The sequence below is a fragment of the Podarcis filfolensis genome, assembly GCF_964270895.1.
Source record: "Podarcis filfolensis genome assembly, chromosome: 2".
Taxonomy (NCBI): domain Eukaryota; kingdom Metazoa; phylum Chordata; class Lepidosauria; order Squamata; family Lacertidae; genus Podarcis; species Podarcis filfolensis.
This window is the reverse complement of record NC_139605.1, coordinates 51692420-51708654: the sequence shown is the minus strand read 5'-3', so window position 1 is coordinate 51708654 and position 16235 is coordinate 51692420. Positions and strand designations below refer to the sequence as shown.

General features: G+C 45.4%; 1 protein-coding gene across 7 annotated transcripts in view; it reads left to right on the top strand.

Annotated features, from left to right (window-relative positions):
- Positions 1-13158, top strand: part of RAD54L2 (RAD54 like 2) — a 57839-nt gene extending 44681 nt beyond the window's left edge. For 4 of the 7 annotated variants that reach the window (XM_083603243.1, XM_083603245.1, XM_083603242.1 and 1 more), the window contains 7 exons: positions 152-357; positions 937-1112; positions 2608-2804; positions 3541-3737; positions 4473-4562; positions 5118-5210; positions 6022-13158. In XM_083603243.1, the coding sequence (XP_083459369.1) occupies positions 152-357; positions 937-1112; positions 2608-2804; positions 3541-3737; positions 4473-4562; positions 5118-5210; positions 6022-7016 (1954 nt within the window). In that variant the 3' untranslated portion in view covers positions 7017-13158. The remainder of the gene's footprint in view (positions 1-151; positions 358-936; positions 1113-2607; positions 2805-3540; positions 3738-4472; positions 4563-5117; positions 5211-6021) is intronic. The other 3 variants (XM_083603248.1, XM_083603247.1, XM_083603246.1) reach the window with 2 other exon arrangements.
- The last annotated feature ends 3077 nt before the right edge of the window (positions 13159-16235 follow it).

The window sequence follows — 16235 nt, the reverse complement described above, 5'->3', positions numbered from 1 at the left end:
CAGTGTTGATATTTATTTGGTATTGTTATACCTCTACACTTGTAAAATCAAATAATTTTATTATTTTCAAAAAGAAGAAGAAAGATTTGCATCCTGAAATGCAGGATATAAATAATGGTAACAAATGAATGAATATTTTATATATTTTTAGAGCTGGATGTTTGGGTGTGAATCTGATCGGTGCAAACAGGGTGATAGTATTTGATGCCTCCTGGAATCCATGCCATGATGCCCAGGCAGTATGTCGGGTGTATCGTTATGGGCAGAAGAAGCCTTGCCACATCTATCGATTAGTTTCCGATTACACCCTGGAGAAGAAAATATACGACCGCCAGATCTCCAAACAAGGGATGTCAGGTGGGTCAAATCTTCACATGTCTCCACCAAATCACCCCTGTCTTTTAGCCTCTGAAATGGGTTCCTGGTTGCTCCCTGTTTTTTTTCTTTCTTCTTGTGTTTGCAAGTGCCTTCCCTTGCGTATGTCACCACTCAAGGAATGTTATTGGAGGTCCAAATGCAACAAGAGCAGCAGTTCTTCCTCATTTTGGATCTATGTATGTTTTATTTATGGGACGCGGGTGGCGCTGTGGGTTAAACCACAGAGCCTAGGGCTTGCCGATCAGAAGGTTGGCAGTTCAAATCCCCGCAATGGGCTGAGCTCCCGTTGCTCAGTCCCTGCTCCTGCCAACCTAGCAGTTCGAAAGCATGTCAAAGTGCAAGTAGATAAATAGGTACTGCTCCAGCGGGAAGGGAAACGGCGTTTATGTGCGCTGCTCTGGTTTGCCAGAAGCAGCTTAGTCATGCTGGCCACATGACCCGGAAGCTGTACACCGGCTCCCTCGGCCAATAAAGCAAGATGAGCGCCGCAACCCCAGAGTCGTCTGCAACTGGACCTAATGGTTAGGGGTCCCTTTACCTTCTTTATGTTTTGTTTAGATCGTGTTGTGGATGACTTGAATCCGGTGTTGAACTTTACCCGGAGAGAGGTGGAGAACTTGCTACACTTTGTGGAAGAGGAACCCGAAGCTGTCCAGCATTCATTCAGCCCAAACAAGATCATGGAATCTGTCTTGCAGCTGGCCTGTCTCAAGTACCCTCACCTCATCACCAAGGTTAGGAGGGAAGGGGGAAACCCACTATTTCCGTAATCTTTATTTTGCAACCCTGACCCATCTGCTTGTCAATAACTTCAAGGTGTCAAAGCCACATGGTTCTCATCTTGAGAAAGCCTGCTGTTGACGTAATCTTGTTCCCATGTAACACTTAGCCAAACTATGGCATAGCACAAATAAATCCAATTGTGGGTTCCTGGAGAGGAGATAGTAGCTGCTTTGCTCCTTCCTGGTCATTTTGCTGCTGTCTTGTGCTGATATAAGCCATGGGTTGGCTTAGTGTGTAATCTGAACTTGGCCTTGAGGTTTAGCTCTCTCCAGGCAAACAGCAAGCTATAACCAAGGCATCTCCTGTGTTTTCTGCAGATAACTTGAACCTCTTTCTCCTTGCTGTAACAAGGACTTGGTCCTTTTAAATAACCAGCACCTCACAATCAGAGGCAGCATTTCACAATAATGCACACTGAGGAGGATATTACACACTGAGGAGACAAGCTGTGCCCAGCCTTAATTTACTATACAGTGGTACCTCCAATTGCAGATGGGATCCATTCTGGAGGTCTGGTCAGATCCTGAGGTTTCCACAACCTGAGGACCACTTCTGCACATGCGCACATGGCAGAACCCAATCAAATACTTCTGGGTTTGCCGCTTTCGCATCCTGAAGTTTACGTAACCAGAGGTGCTACTGTAATTTGAAGTACTGGTACATGATTTTAGCTTCTAGGCTAGCACCACATGCTAATAACATACTTCTCCTGTGGTGTTGCAGCTCATAATTCATCTGGAAAGAGCAAAACACCAAGCCTGGGTTTGGATGATGTGCTAAGCCAAACCACGTAGAGCAGCAGCAGAATAACCAGAGGAAGAGCAAAGCAATTGTAGTCTTTCCAGGACCCAACCAAATACTCCTAGCCTTTGCAGGGAGGGTAAAATACCAGTTATATAAAATAAAGCTTATTGGCTCCTAGTTTTTTCATACGAAGATGGATAGGTTACGAAAGGGACACGGGTGGCGCTGTGGTCTAAACCACTGAGCCTTGGGCTTGCCGATCAGAAGGTTGACGGTTCGAATCCCCACGATGGGGTGAGCTCCTGTTGCTCGGTCCCTGCTCCTGCCAACCTAGCAGTTCGAAAGCATGTCAAAGTGCAAGTAGATAAATAGGTACCGCTCTGGCGGGAAGGTAAATGGCGTTTCCGTGTGCTGCTCTGGTTTTGCCAGAAGCAGCTTAGTCATGCAGGCCACATGACCTGGAAAAACTGTCTGCAGACAAATGCCAGCTCCCTTGGCCTGTAAAGCGAGATGAGCAACCCCAGAGTCATCTGTGACTGGACTTAACTGTCAGGGGTCCTTTACCTTTACCTTTTGGATAGGTTACTGGTATCCTATAACAGGAGGGTAGGATAGCTGCCATTCTTTCACTTTGTGTTTTTGTGGTACTTTTGGTAAAAAAAAAAGTTCTTAAAATGATACTTCCCATTGTTGTTACCACAGGAGCCTTTTGAGCATGAGTCGCTGCTGATTGACCGTAAAGAACACAAGCTCACCAAGGCAGAGAAGAAAGCAGCCAAGAAGAGCTACGAGGAAGAGAAACGTGCGTCCGTCCCATACACCCGTCCATCCTACGCTCAGTATTACCCAGCCACTGACCAGAGCCTGACAAACATACCCGCCTTCAGTCAGAGGAACTGGTGGGTAAACCCTTTCCTTTCTGTATGTAACATTCAAGGCGAATGGCAAATTCTGATCTGCCCCAGCCCCTGCTTCTTGGCAATCATTTTCTGGCTCTTAGAACATGGGGCAACTGTGAACAATTAGATATGAGTGGGGAAGATCAAATTAAACAGCATTCTGTTGTGATGGGACAGTCAGTACAGTATTCAAAGTACAGATGGCTACATACACACATCATATAGATTGAGTAATAAGGTACACTTTCCCCCTGAGATTTTTAGGATACTTTGATACTGATTTCTTGTTGCATTTCTTGCAACAAGTCAAATACCAAAACTGCCTATGAAGCGCCCCAGAAATTGTGGAATTTAATATGTGGTTGGGGACTCAGCCTATGTCATAAATACTCATGTAACTCCATAATCTGGAATTATTTCCTCTGCAGGCCCCTTTTCTCTGCATGTGGATTATTAAAGTGATGATGGTGTCACACTTTGATTTTTTTTGGGGGGGGTACTTTGATCCTCCAGATGACAATGAACTCCAACTCCCATCAACTCCAGCCAGCATAGCCAGCAGTTAGGAATGATGGGAATTGTAGTCCAAAAAATCTGGGTAGCCATATCCCTGGTGTTAGGGCATTAGGTGGACAATGGAGTGGATGATTCCACGTTGTAGTAAGACGCTATTGAGCCCCTTCCAGCTCTGTGCTTCTGTGAAGTGCTGATTCCTTCCTTTCTTTTTCCCCCACAGGCGACCAAGCCTCAAAGGTGAAGAGAGGCCGGTGGCAAGCGTACGTCCCGTTCAGTCCACCCCCATTCCTATGATGCCGCGCCATGTGCCATTGGGCAGTATGGGATCAGCATCAGTTTCCAATCCTGGCATCAACTTTCCCATCAATTACCTGCAGCGAGCTGGTGTCCTCGTACAGAAGATTGTCACCACAACAGGTCAGTTGCTTTCCAGCTTTATTGGAAATGGAAGTTGCTGCGAAAGGGGGTCGTTAAAGCGAAATGTGTTGCCAGCCCTCTGATGTTAAAACTGACCATATAAGGCAGCTGTTGTTAACCTTTCGAGGCCAGGACCCGCCTTATAATATGCCCGCTTTTGATTAGTTATACCTGCATGTCCATCTCTGATTTTTGCCCTAGGGATATCAGGGCTCCTGTACCTTTAATAGCTGCACAGGAGATGGAATTTTGATAGATGCTGCTTGTCATGCAAGTGAGAGAAAATACTTGCCTTTTGAAAATTCCATCTTTTGCACAGCCATTAAAGGTACTAGAGGTCTGTGTGCTTTCCAACATTCCTCTTAAAAACAAAACAAAATCTCTGGAAAGAGAGAGAAAATGATAGTGATGCCGCGGCTGCAACATACCTTAGGTGAGTCTCGCTTGGTGTGACTCGCTTGTGGATCTCAACCCACCAGCTGAAGACCAGAGGTATAGGATTATGAGTATTCATTCCCAGAAGTAAATGTTTTTTCTCATACACTTATTTTGAAAAGTAAATAAATACTGCTTTCACATTTTACGGAGTGCATTTCAGCTTTTGTTTAACTGGTGGCCCTGCAGTCCAAAAACTGAGCCAGATGCTTGGAAGCATTTATTCACTTGTTTTCTGGCTGAATTTTCCTTTGTAAATGTACACAATGTGTCACATATGTACTGTTTGCTCCACTTCAGATATAGTGATCCCAGGTACAAACACTTCCACTGACGTGCAGGCAAGGATCAGTGCTGGAGAGAGCATCCACATTATCCGTGGAACTAAAGGTAAATAAAAAGAGCCTGCCTTTCCTGGGCAAAGAAAATGTGTATCCATTTCTGTTTTTCTTTTGAGATTGGTGAGGGGGCTGCTATGTTTTTGTATAGATAGGCAAGAAGAGGAGGCAAGCTGTGTCACTACAGAGATGTTAGGGAATCTGCTACCTCAATAAATGCCTTTGAACCCTAGTTCAGAAACCCCTTATCTCTCATTCAAACTGACCAGGGTCAGGCACACACAGAGTTTGCTCCTCATGACCTTTGTTTGTAATTGACTGTTTAGTCTAATACATGGTGATATCACTCAGGAGGTCTTTATTGTCAGCTTCACAATTTTATCCTGGAATTTGAACAAGGAAATAGGAGTGCTGATGCTGTGTCTTTGTAGGAAGTTGATGAGCAAAGCTTTTCTTTCAAAACTTTACTTGCAATGTCTAGCACGTGGAGGCAGTGCAGAAAGTGAAGGCGATTCTCTGTAATGTTGAACATAAGGGCGCCCTATTCAGCTGGTCATAAGTTTTCTTCTGGCTTACCTCTGACAACTTCCACCCATCTCTCATTTAGGGACATATATCCGGACCAGCGATGGACGAATCTTTGCTATTCGTACCACTGGCAAGCCAAAGGGCAGTGATGATCATCGCATGGTTGCCTCGGGTAAGGTGTTTATTCTGCCAAGGATGTCTGACTGAGTTTTTCTTTAGGGATGTCCTTTGGGGGTTTTAATTTATTTATTCATAATCCTCTCTTTTGGTTTAACAAACTCTCGGAAATAACTTACAATGTCAGCATAGGAAGCTGCCTTCAACTCAGTCAGACAATTCATAGAATTGTAGAGCTGAAAGGGAGCACTAGGATCATCTAGTCTAACCTGCTGCAATCCAGGGATCTATTGCCCAACCCGAGGCTTGAACCCAGAACCCTAAGATTATGCTCTACCAGCTGAGCTATCCCTCATTTATCTAGGTCAGTATTCCCTACTCTGGCTGGCAGCAGCTCTCCAGGGTTTCAAACATGGAGACGCCAGGGATTGAACCTGGAACCCTTTGCATGAAAAACAGATGCTCTACTACTGAGCCACAGCTCTTCGCCTAAAATAAAGAAATACTAAGAGCTAAAACAAAATACAGACATTAGACATTCAAATAACAGAATGCAGCTAATTAGCAGGTTAAACATCACATCTTAAAAAGCAAGCATTTTTTTAAAGTGTTGAACAGATACCTAAAAACGAGAAGGGGCCTGGCAAATTGCGATGGGGAAACTACTGCATAGTCTTGTAGCCAATGCTAGAAGCCTGTCTCTCAAGTACCTCTCATGCCTCTCAGACTGCAAAAGATGGGCAGAGTAGAGCTCCCCAGGTTGATCTTAAGCAGAGGGCAGACTCAGGCCATCTTTTCCAGCACCCTAGTTCTGCCTCTTGTTACTTCCCTGGTCTTATCTACTGATGTGCCTCTGTCGTTCACAGGATCCCAAGGGCCATCTCTGGAATCCACAAGCAACGGCCGGCATAATGCCTCCTCGCCCAAGCTTCCCAACACAGAGGAGCTCACTCGGCCGATCTCCCCCGACAGCCCCGAAATCATCAGCGAACTGCAACAGTATGCGGAGGCGGCTGCCGCCCGTGAGTCCAGACACAACTCCCCTAGCACTAACGCGGCACCCGGACACCCAGCCCGGAAAGACAACACGGCCCCATTAGCAGCTCGTGGAACTGAGCAGCAGCGAGCAGGGACTCGTGGTACGGCTCCCTCGTCCTCTTCAGCCCTGCCGGCCACCAGCCACCACGGTGACAACCACTCCGTGCTGGACTTAAGAGGCAACAAGCGCAAGTCCACGTCGCCTTCCGGCCCGGAGGAGCAGGCCCATCGGCAGCAGAAGAAGCGGCCGCTGCCCACAGCAGTCCAGCCGTATGAAAGTGGGTACCCTGTCTCTGGTGGGTTCACCATGCCCTCTGTTCCCTTAAACCACAACCTAGCCCACCCATTTCCTCCCCAAGCAGGCAACTCCTTGTACATGAGCACAGGCTCCTCCTATTACCAGCTGCCTAGCTTGCTCTCAGACCCCCACCTGGTGTTTCCTGTGACTACTGACCCTCTGCTGACAGCCGGCACTGCTAGTTCCTCTGCTGCTACCTCAGCCACCGCCAGCGTCCCCTCTTTCATGTTAAACCCCTCCATGACGGGGATGCTCTCCAACTACTCGCTGCCCTTCACGCAGTCACTCCTGCCTGAGCCCAGGATGTTTGCTCCTTTTCCATCCCCAGTCTTGCCCAGCAGCCTTCCCAGGAGCATGGCGTCTGCCTATCCTGGCTTCATGTCCCCTCATTCAGGATATCCAGCTGGGAGCCTCCTTCGGTCCCAGGTGCCTCCGTTTGACACCCACGAGGTCTCTGAGGTGGGCTGCAGCTCCAACGAGGATGAGGACAAAGATGACGATGTAATAGAGATCACGGGGAAGTAAGGGGCCTAGTCTCTTGTTAGAGCTCAACTCGGCCGGCAGGCAAAAATAAATAAACAAAAAACAAAATCCTCACTGGACCTTTCTGGGGCCAAGGGTTTCCATCCGGGACACAGCAGAGGTGGAGGAGACTGGAAAGGAAGGTGGCGTTTTTAGTTGTCCGAGATCTGCATTGTATGGGGAACTGTATTGAATGGACACCCACCCAAGAGTGGGGAAGCAAGAGAGTTGCAGGAGGGAAGTAATACTGTAAACCATAGGAGTGCCTCCTTGACTTTCCCTCCTGCGCTCTGAGTTGTCCAAAAGGGAGACCTGCCATTACGTTTCAGTGCCCTTTGTTAGGCTGGAGACACTGGTTTGTTGTTTTCTCTCTCTCTCTTTGTCTGTGGAATAACTCTCAAACACGAACTGCCTTATCTGTGAAAGTTCAGTACCCCATAGTAATTAGGGGGTGAGTTTGTACCCTAGGAGACATGATGATGAATAGCATTGTTAATGGAGGGAGGGAGGCGGGTTTGGAAGGAGCAGGCAATATGTAATGTGTAGGTGGGAGGGTGTGGGTGGGACAGGGTCTATGTGAAAACCAGTTTTGTCTTTCATCCATCTGAAAGCTGAAGACAGGTGAGTCTGGTGGTCTTCACCAGGCCCTCATCAGGTGGTAAGGGAGAAGCGGTGATGGGGTGCAGCTCTCCTGCTGCCTTCCCCATGAGATCCATTTGAAGGCAGTGACCTTTGTCGGCTCAGCTTCACACTGGCTTCTTCAGCAGGGTTGGGTTAGGACTTGTACCAGTCTTTTAGTGAGGTAGTGCTCAGTGGAGGAACTGCGAGGATTTTCCTACGTCCCTCTCTAGCTTTTTGTAGTGGTTACTCTCCCTCTGCCACCCCGCCCACTACCGAGGAGCGAGTAGAAGAAAGCTTAGCAGTCAGGCTCCTGTTGACCACAGTAAGTCGAACGTCTCACAAAAGGGATGCGCTCGAGAGCCTTGCTGCTGTCTGTGTTAATTCTTGACACTGATCCGACTGACCTTCTCCTTCTGCAGAACAGATTTGTTAATTTATTTAACGAAAGCAAACTATTTATTTTGGGATTCTCTTTCCTTTTCTGCTTTTTCCTTGCTGTAAACGATGGCCTCTACTGAAAGCAGGATGGTCTGCATGGGGAAGAATTGGGGGTGGTGAATAGGCAGCTTGACCAAAGCAGAGGCAGTGTGCAGGACCAAGAGACAGCACCCCCCCCCAGTCAGCTTTCCACACTTCTTCAGCTGATAAAACATCTAACAGTCCCTCTATTCCTTGTCCCTCTGAACATGCAGCAACACTGCAGGTGGTTACTTCAGTGTCAGCTGGAACCCTGCTTGGTGTCTAGCGTTCTCCCTTGTACTAAGTAACAGTTAAACTTGCCCTCCACGTTTGTTGGAGAGGTTGGTTACGCAAGCAGGATCCCACCACTTACGTGGATCGTGAGTAAGAAAGTAGTCAAGCCATTGGAGAGGCATGTCCTCTACACTGTGACTAGGCTCTGGTCCATGCTTGCTCCGTTTATATTTTGCCACAAGGGTGTATAAGGAGAAGCTGTGAGCTCTCATAGCAGGCTTAATGAAGGGAGTGAGTTCCACGGTTTAGGCAGAAAGACCAGTGTCTGTCTTTCTGCTGGGGGATGGGATACATATAACAGAGACAGTGGAATGGTACCCAGAGTCTCTCTTATAAAGTGGAACCAGGTACTCGCTTCAGGCTTTTAAAGAAGTGCCATTCCAGGGGAAAGAGGGCAAGCACTGCATGTCCATGGCAGGGAATGAACGAGAGGGTTGCCAGCCCCCCTGTGCTAAGGAAGCCTTTTCAGGATAGTGGTAAATGAAACCCCATTCTCATCTTACCCTTGTTAGGTGGTTAAAACTGCCCCCTCCTCATGTGGAAACCTCTCCATCCTACAGAATTTGAGAATTCAGCCTTTGTCCACACTGTTTGAGGTCTACCAAGACCCACAGTTCAAGAGGTAGTGGCTAGGTGATCCACATATTGGTTCTGAAAGCTCTCTCTGTGTATGTGTGTGTGTGTGCGCGCGCTTGTATGAACCGTAAAAAGCATGAAATGATGGGCTTCCTGTCTTTTCTCTGTTTATGGGACACTGTCTGTCAGACCTGACTTCACCATTCGTAGAAGCCTTAGATTTACAGTTAGCTATGCAAATTACTTTTAATTATTTTAAAATAAAAACATTAAAATAGTGCTTTCTTCTTTAACATATCCTAGGAGTTGAAAACCGAGGGGTTCTGAGCAAACTTCTGGACAACTTGTCTTTGGATGCACCATGGGAATAAAAAACAAACAAACACAACCCCCCCACAAAAATAACAAAGCAAATTAACTGATGGTGTCCATTCGCGTTTCTCCAAAGACTTGGCCATGGTACGTCTGTGAGTCATGCCCTTTTGTGATTTGTATGTGTCCACCTCATACAAAATATGATGACACTGATTGTACTGTAAACTCACTCAGCTGTCTTTTGCAACCCTCGATAAGTGGACTTGGGGACCGGATGGTAGGCAAGGTGGGTTCTTGCTTGAGCAGCAAGTGGTTTTAGAGCTGCTGAAGCCTAAGCCATTTTTGGAGAAGGATGTCATTACTTTAGGCTTCAGGCAGGCTCAGTCTTCAGTGTGTTGGTTTGGGGCAGCATAGCTAATGATAACCTGAGATATCTTGCCAGCTCCTGTCCTCATTTCAACTGAGTAACAAATTTTGACAGGACAGGCTGATACGCTCTGTCCATTACTTCAAACAGTGCTTCCTTCTGATTCTCTTGTTCCTTTTGAAGAATGTACAAAGGGCTCAGGAGGGGTCACTGGACTAGGCAGGTTTTTAGCTCATCCTCACTGTAATAGAGGGAATAGATACATCTGGGATTAAGTAAACTAGGCCTTGTAACCACCTTTTAAATAGGAATGGGAGGTAGCTATTAGCTGTAGAAAATGGTGTGTACACCTGTAATTTACTACTCTGGCCACTGGATGGCAGTGTTGCATCACATGGATTATTTAGGTTTTAAAATACCTTATTTTGAAAAACTGGCTTTTGTACTTGGTTAAGAAAGCTATAAAAATGTTACGTCTGTCTGTCTATGCACATCTCTCTCTCTCTCTCTCTCTCTCTCTCTCTCTCTCTCTCTCTCTCTTAACTAATCTTCTAATGTTAGCGGAATGCTTGAGAACGTATTTGCACGACTGACAAACTCCACTTCACCTCCCTGTCTCCCCTAATACCTTCTGTTAGACCAACCACTTTCTGTAACCTTTGGAGAGAAGTACTTTGTTGGGACAGATGCCTCTACTTCAGCAAGTGCCTGAGCTGGGTCTCTTTCCCACCTGTAGGGCGTTATACTGGTTTTGTCTCCAAGTGATTGAAACTTTCATTCCCCAGCGCTTGCTGAGAGAGAATTCCGTTGCCAACGGGAATGAAGAGAACACTCTTCCACTCTGCGTCCTTGTTGCTCCTAGAGGGCACAGTGCAGCCTCCTTCTCAAAATACTTCAAATCTCCCAGGTGTTCAGCGTCCCCTATGAAGCTGTGGCTTCCGGCAACAGAGGGAAAGCTGCTGTGCCTTGTCTGTGAAGGGCAGAGAATGCTTGAGACAAGAGCTGGGTCAGAATGGCTTAGTGACTTAACCTAGCAGAATATCAGAAAGGTCCCTTCCTTAATGCAGCTGTAATCCCCAGGAATGTAGTGTCCACTCAAAAGCAGCGTCTATAGTTTTGTGCTGTAGAGAGATCTCTGAATCCACCCACAGGACCTGGGCAGTCCCTGTCTCCCATATCTCCAATAACGTTTCTTTCTCTTGCTGGTTCTTGGTTGTGTTCCTGAGGCTAACCCTGGTTGACTCTGCTTGGCCCTGTGTGACTTGCACTGCAAAATTTCAGACAACAAAAGAATTGAGGAAGGAAACTTGGGGTGTTCAGCTTTTTACAGATGCTAACACAGACCCTAGGTGCATATCCCAGGAGCCTCTGGACTGTCCTTTTTAGGCCACATTGTTCATTGGAAGGTGATTTACATATACTGTAGCATTTCTTCAACAGCTTTAGAGCAACACTATTAAGTCTTGAGTGATACAGAATGGAACTTGACCCCTTTAATAAATGCTATGGGGAAAGAGGTGACCTTAAACTGTGATGTTTCCTGGACCTTGATGGTACACTCTCCATTTTGCTCCAGCTTCGGGCAGCCCACAATTTTAAACTGATCACGATTTTGTTTGGACACATACTGCCTGTGATGGATGGCTTTAAATTGTTGTGGGCATAGAACTGAGGGACTTAAACCACAACCATGGTAAGGGTTATATGTGTGTGTATATGCATGTATACTAATTTCTGGGTGCTGTCTCTTTGTCACACTTTCATACGACCAAGAGATGGAACTTGAATGGGATTTGTCAGGTGAGAGCAGACTTGATGTTCAATCACTTTGTTTGCAATAACACTAACCCATAGTTAAGAGGGATGAGGACAAAACACATCAGGCCTTGGGTTCGTGCACTTCCTTCTACTTTGGCACAGCCATAAGGACATTGGAAACTTCTGCTTCTGTATTAGATTAAACCACAGTTTCGGCATTATAAGTGAAAGGTAAACTACTTTATCTTAATTATGTTAGGAAAAGGCAACTTCTTAAACTGTGGTTTGAAGTTGACTTGTCTCAACAACTATGGTTTATTTGTCTTGAGTTTGATCTACAGGGAAAGCTGTAGTTAATTTGAAATGGAAGTGAAAGGAGGCATGCCAGGGGAATAACGTGAGCCCAAGGTTCACCCAGTTGCATTGTCATTGCCCTGAAGCAGGGGTGGGGAACCCCTTTTTGTCTGCTAAGGGCCATATTCCCTCAGGAGTAATTTGTTGGGGGTCATATGCCAAACTTGGGTAGGCCAGAGTGAAATGGGGGATGAGGCCAGGGGAGCAACCAACTGCTCTTGCTAGAGGTATAAAGCAATAGCTGGCAGATGGCTCCTTTCATTCCATCTGTTTTGGCTCCCCTGCCCCCCACCATCCCTTCCCTTCCTTTCCTTCAGCCCACCAGAAATTAGGCTGAGGGCCCCAGGTTCACAACCCATACACTGAAATGTGGGTTAGTGTTGTGTTCAAAACAGCCCATTGGCTCCTATAGGACAAAGTTAAATGGGCTGCAATTTCAGGCAGAGTTTTGAGGAGACAAAATCTGACTGCAGCTGCCAGGAGTCCCTGCAAATATATGGGCATCCTCTCTGCCTCTCTCACCATGACGGACATATTGCTAGTTGTAAAGAAAGCTGGCTCATATTTTTTATCAGAATTAGGGGATCAAATGACAGCAGTGCAAATGGTCATGGGAAGATATGACAAGTCAATAAAATTATACATGTATTTGTGCTGAAATCTTGTTTTAGCTACCATAGATGTACAGTTACTAAACTGGGGGGAAATTGTCTGTGGACCCACTAAACAGAGAAATTAAACATTGATAGATTAAAAATAATAACAAAACCTCTTGCATTCCCCCCCTTTAACGTCAAAACCATATTAAGTCAAGCCTGTTGATTTACAAGTGAAAGGCCGTTTAGTCTTTGTGGGAATGTCTGCTCCTGGTAACTCAAAACAAGAAAGCAGATTTTCAGGAGAGGTGGGAGAGGGTGCTGCCAGTTCAGGGAGGATCAGCAAAGAATGGGAGAAGCTAGCAGAGGAGGAGGGATCTTTTTTCTTCTTATTTTGCTCTGTATTGAAACAAGACCACTAACAGCTGCCCACAGCTGCATTGCTTCTTGGGGTTCCTATATTATTAATTTCCCAGCTTGCGTTCTCTGTCCCTCCATTGAATCCATTTGTACAGGGGAGCTGAGTGAATCCAATGGTTTTCTTGGTTTGTTTCTGTTCCGCCTTTAGTTTGTGGCCTGTCTTTTGTGATTGGGGGGGAAAAATGGCATTTCTGTAGCAGCGTCAGTTGGTCGGCTGGTTGCACGCATGGGTCATGTGCTTCCCTCATCTCTCTGTCCAATGGGATGCGCTTACCCGAGAACAGAGACATTGAACAATTTTGTTGTTTATATGATGTATTTATTTTTACTTGTGTTTCATGTCATTTTTTAAAAAAAATAATAAATTGTAAGTTGGTATAATGCCTATCAATTCTCTCTCTTTTTTAAAAAATAAACTTCAAACATTACAACAGTCCAATGATTTTGGTCTGGAATGAATTTGGTGTTTGTTTTCAAGCATAAATATACTGTGGCTGCCATATGGCTAAAATCAGTTGCTACCATGTCCCTTGAAAGCAGTGTGACTTGCTACATGCAACTAACTTGCTTCCTTGATTTCCAAGGTATGTAAATCATAATAACTGGGTTTAGCTGTATCAGGGCAGCTGTCTTTACAGCAGGTAGGTGATGGTTATTTGGTACCTGAAGGGGCAAAAGTTCATTTCAGTAATAAACAACACTTGGATCAGCCAACCACTTTTCGACAGAAGTCTGAATGATGGGACAGCCTGCCTATCAAGAAGGTGGATATTTGCTTTCACCCAGTTTCAACCCAGTTTTTCTACTAAAGGGACTATCAGATTTTTCCACAGTGTGCCCCTTGAGTATTTGTTGAAACATGCTTTCACAAAAAAAGCCTTGAGGCACAGTTGATGTTTGTCATAGGCCTAAACCCCATAAGAATATCCAAACCACAAACTGTATTTGCTACAAGCTACAAATGCTGTTTTGTAGTGGGTTCTGGTGAGAATACACTTTACTATTACAAGGACCAGAAAGTTCAGGCCTCTCAGCCACTTCTTACATAAGGGATCTTCGTATAGTTGTTTCTACTCTGCGTGTTTTCTTTAGCACAAAAGCTTCAGCTGCTAAATAATTTACTATATGGGAGGGAAATTATGGTTTTTAAGACTTGCCTTCCCTGACACTCAGGAAGTCGAAGTGCTGTATTTGTGCAGTCATGGTGATGTAGCTGCCTACCTGGCAGATTTGGCCTACCTGGGGGTGGGAAGGTTAAGATCTAGCCAGCCCAGAAGTTCTCCACCCATCTTATACAATGGAGAGATCTGAACTGTGAATTCTCCTATTTACTGCTAGGATGGTTTGTTGTTAAATGCTCTGACAACCTAACATCCGTATTTCGGATGTCACTATGTCAGATACAACTAGAGATTCCATATCACAACTTTCTCTTTCTGCCTCCTTCTTGATGGTTTCCAAGGATGATATCCAACTAAGTCATACTCAGAGTAGGCTCATTGCAATCCATGGGCTAAAGTAACTTAACTCCATAGATTTCAATGGGTCTATTCTGAGTTTAGCAAACATGCACAGTTGTGCCTCCCCCATCCTACATGGCACAGAGGGAGGCAGCTAAAGAGATTTTTTAGGGAAGCACTGGAATGGAGTTTGAAACCCAGTTCCAGGTCAATGGAAGCCAATTTTCACAAGTGCTTCAAGTGGCTCCTTTTCTGGTTAGAAACTATCTGAAGCAGAACATATAACAATACTTCTATGTTTTTCTGTTCTGGATGGGAGTTGTTATTTAGTGCCAACCTGGGCACTTGATCCTTACTTATGAGGTGATACAGTTTTAGCCTAAGGTAAGGATAAGGCAGCTTGCGCCCTGTTGGGAGACCCACACTGAGGCTGTACACTCACATCCCTACATGTGTGCCTGCCCAGTGAACCCTTTTTGCAGAACAGTTGAAGGTAATCAGTCCTGTTTTCCACTACTGATGTAGGCACTGGTAGGTACTGCTAACCGGTTCCTGTTCTGCTACGTAAACTCAAAATGTGATAGGCTGAGGTGAAATTGAATATTTGGGAAGTTGTGACATTCAATGTGATGGTCCTCTACAAAATGCTGTCCATTTATTATATCTGTACATCCAATTACCCAGGGATTCCGTAGTTTCTTAACATCAACAATTCAATCAAAAGCTCCTCAATTTTGATGTCGTCGTTGCATTATTTTACATTTTGGTTCAGTTTTTTTCTGGCAGATACTGTGAAAAGGGTTTCGGCTGACGGATCAGAAGGAGAGGTGAGTACAAGAGTGCTGAACATTGAGCACGGCAGTGATGTCCCAACAAAACCTGCCGTTAAATATCTAGTCATAATTGAGTCTGGTCTAATATGAAATGAAACGCCCACTTGAGCACTGTCTGTAACATTAATTATGTTTAATAGAAACTGCTTGGTAATTACCTCAAGATTTGAAAATTGGTGTCTCTTTATTTAAAATGTTCCAGTGAGGGGCAATAGCTCAGTGGCTACATCTTATGCTTTGTATGCAGAAGGTCCCAGGTTCAGTCTTGGGCTTCTCTGGGAAGGTTTGAGAAAGACCCGCACCTGAAACCCTGGGGAGCTACTGTCAGTCATTGCAGATAATACTGAGCTAAATGGACAGATATCTTTACTCTGTGTAAGGTGGCTTTGTCTGTTGCTGAAGCAGATAAGGAGCTGGCACATAACCTGTCACCATGTAGAAATGCCAAAAATGGAGGGGGTCACCTCCCCCACCCTCCCACTCACTTCATCTGCCCTTATCACAACCTGCAGTCTGGTGACCATGTTAATGCCAACATTTTTAATTTCAATTAAATAGTCCTCTTTAGCTGTGTATTATCCATTCTTAAATGGGCAATGGAACCCAAGTTCTTTTGTGTGCAAAGCATTTTCTGCCCATGAGCTATAAAGCCCCCACAAAAACCAGTTTAGAAAAAGGCCAGCAAGGACAGTGGCTGGATGTTAAGACATAGGGATGAGGCAGATCACTGCTAAATGGTTCTTGGCTAGAGCAGACCTCTGCTCACTGTCAGAAACAGAAGGCTGCTTCACCTACATTTGTTCATATACTTTAAGGCCTTAACGTTTACATGAGACAATTGCACACTTGCAGCTGGGTGGAGATACAGACAGCAGTGAGTGAGGTTGGGCTGCCTTTTCTTGTCTTGAATACCCATTTATCACTGCATGAAGGGTGAAGTGGCCCCAAGTCTTCAGGAAACACAACTCATCATTCAAGTGTATCACCCTGCCTAACGCTGGCCAGGCATGGAAGGGCCCTGATTCTCACACTTTTGTATTTGATCATAACACAGCTCCCACCCCACCCAGTTCCTAATTTTACCCCTGGGGTGTATATCACTTATCATAGATGGAGTTGCAAATGCTCATCATGCAATTGGCAGGTGCATAAAAGGTCTCTCAGAAACT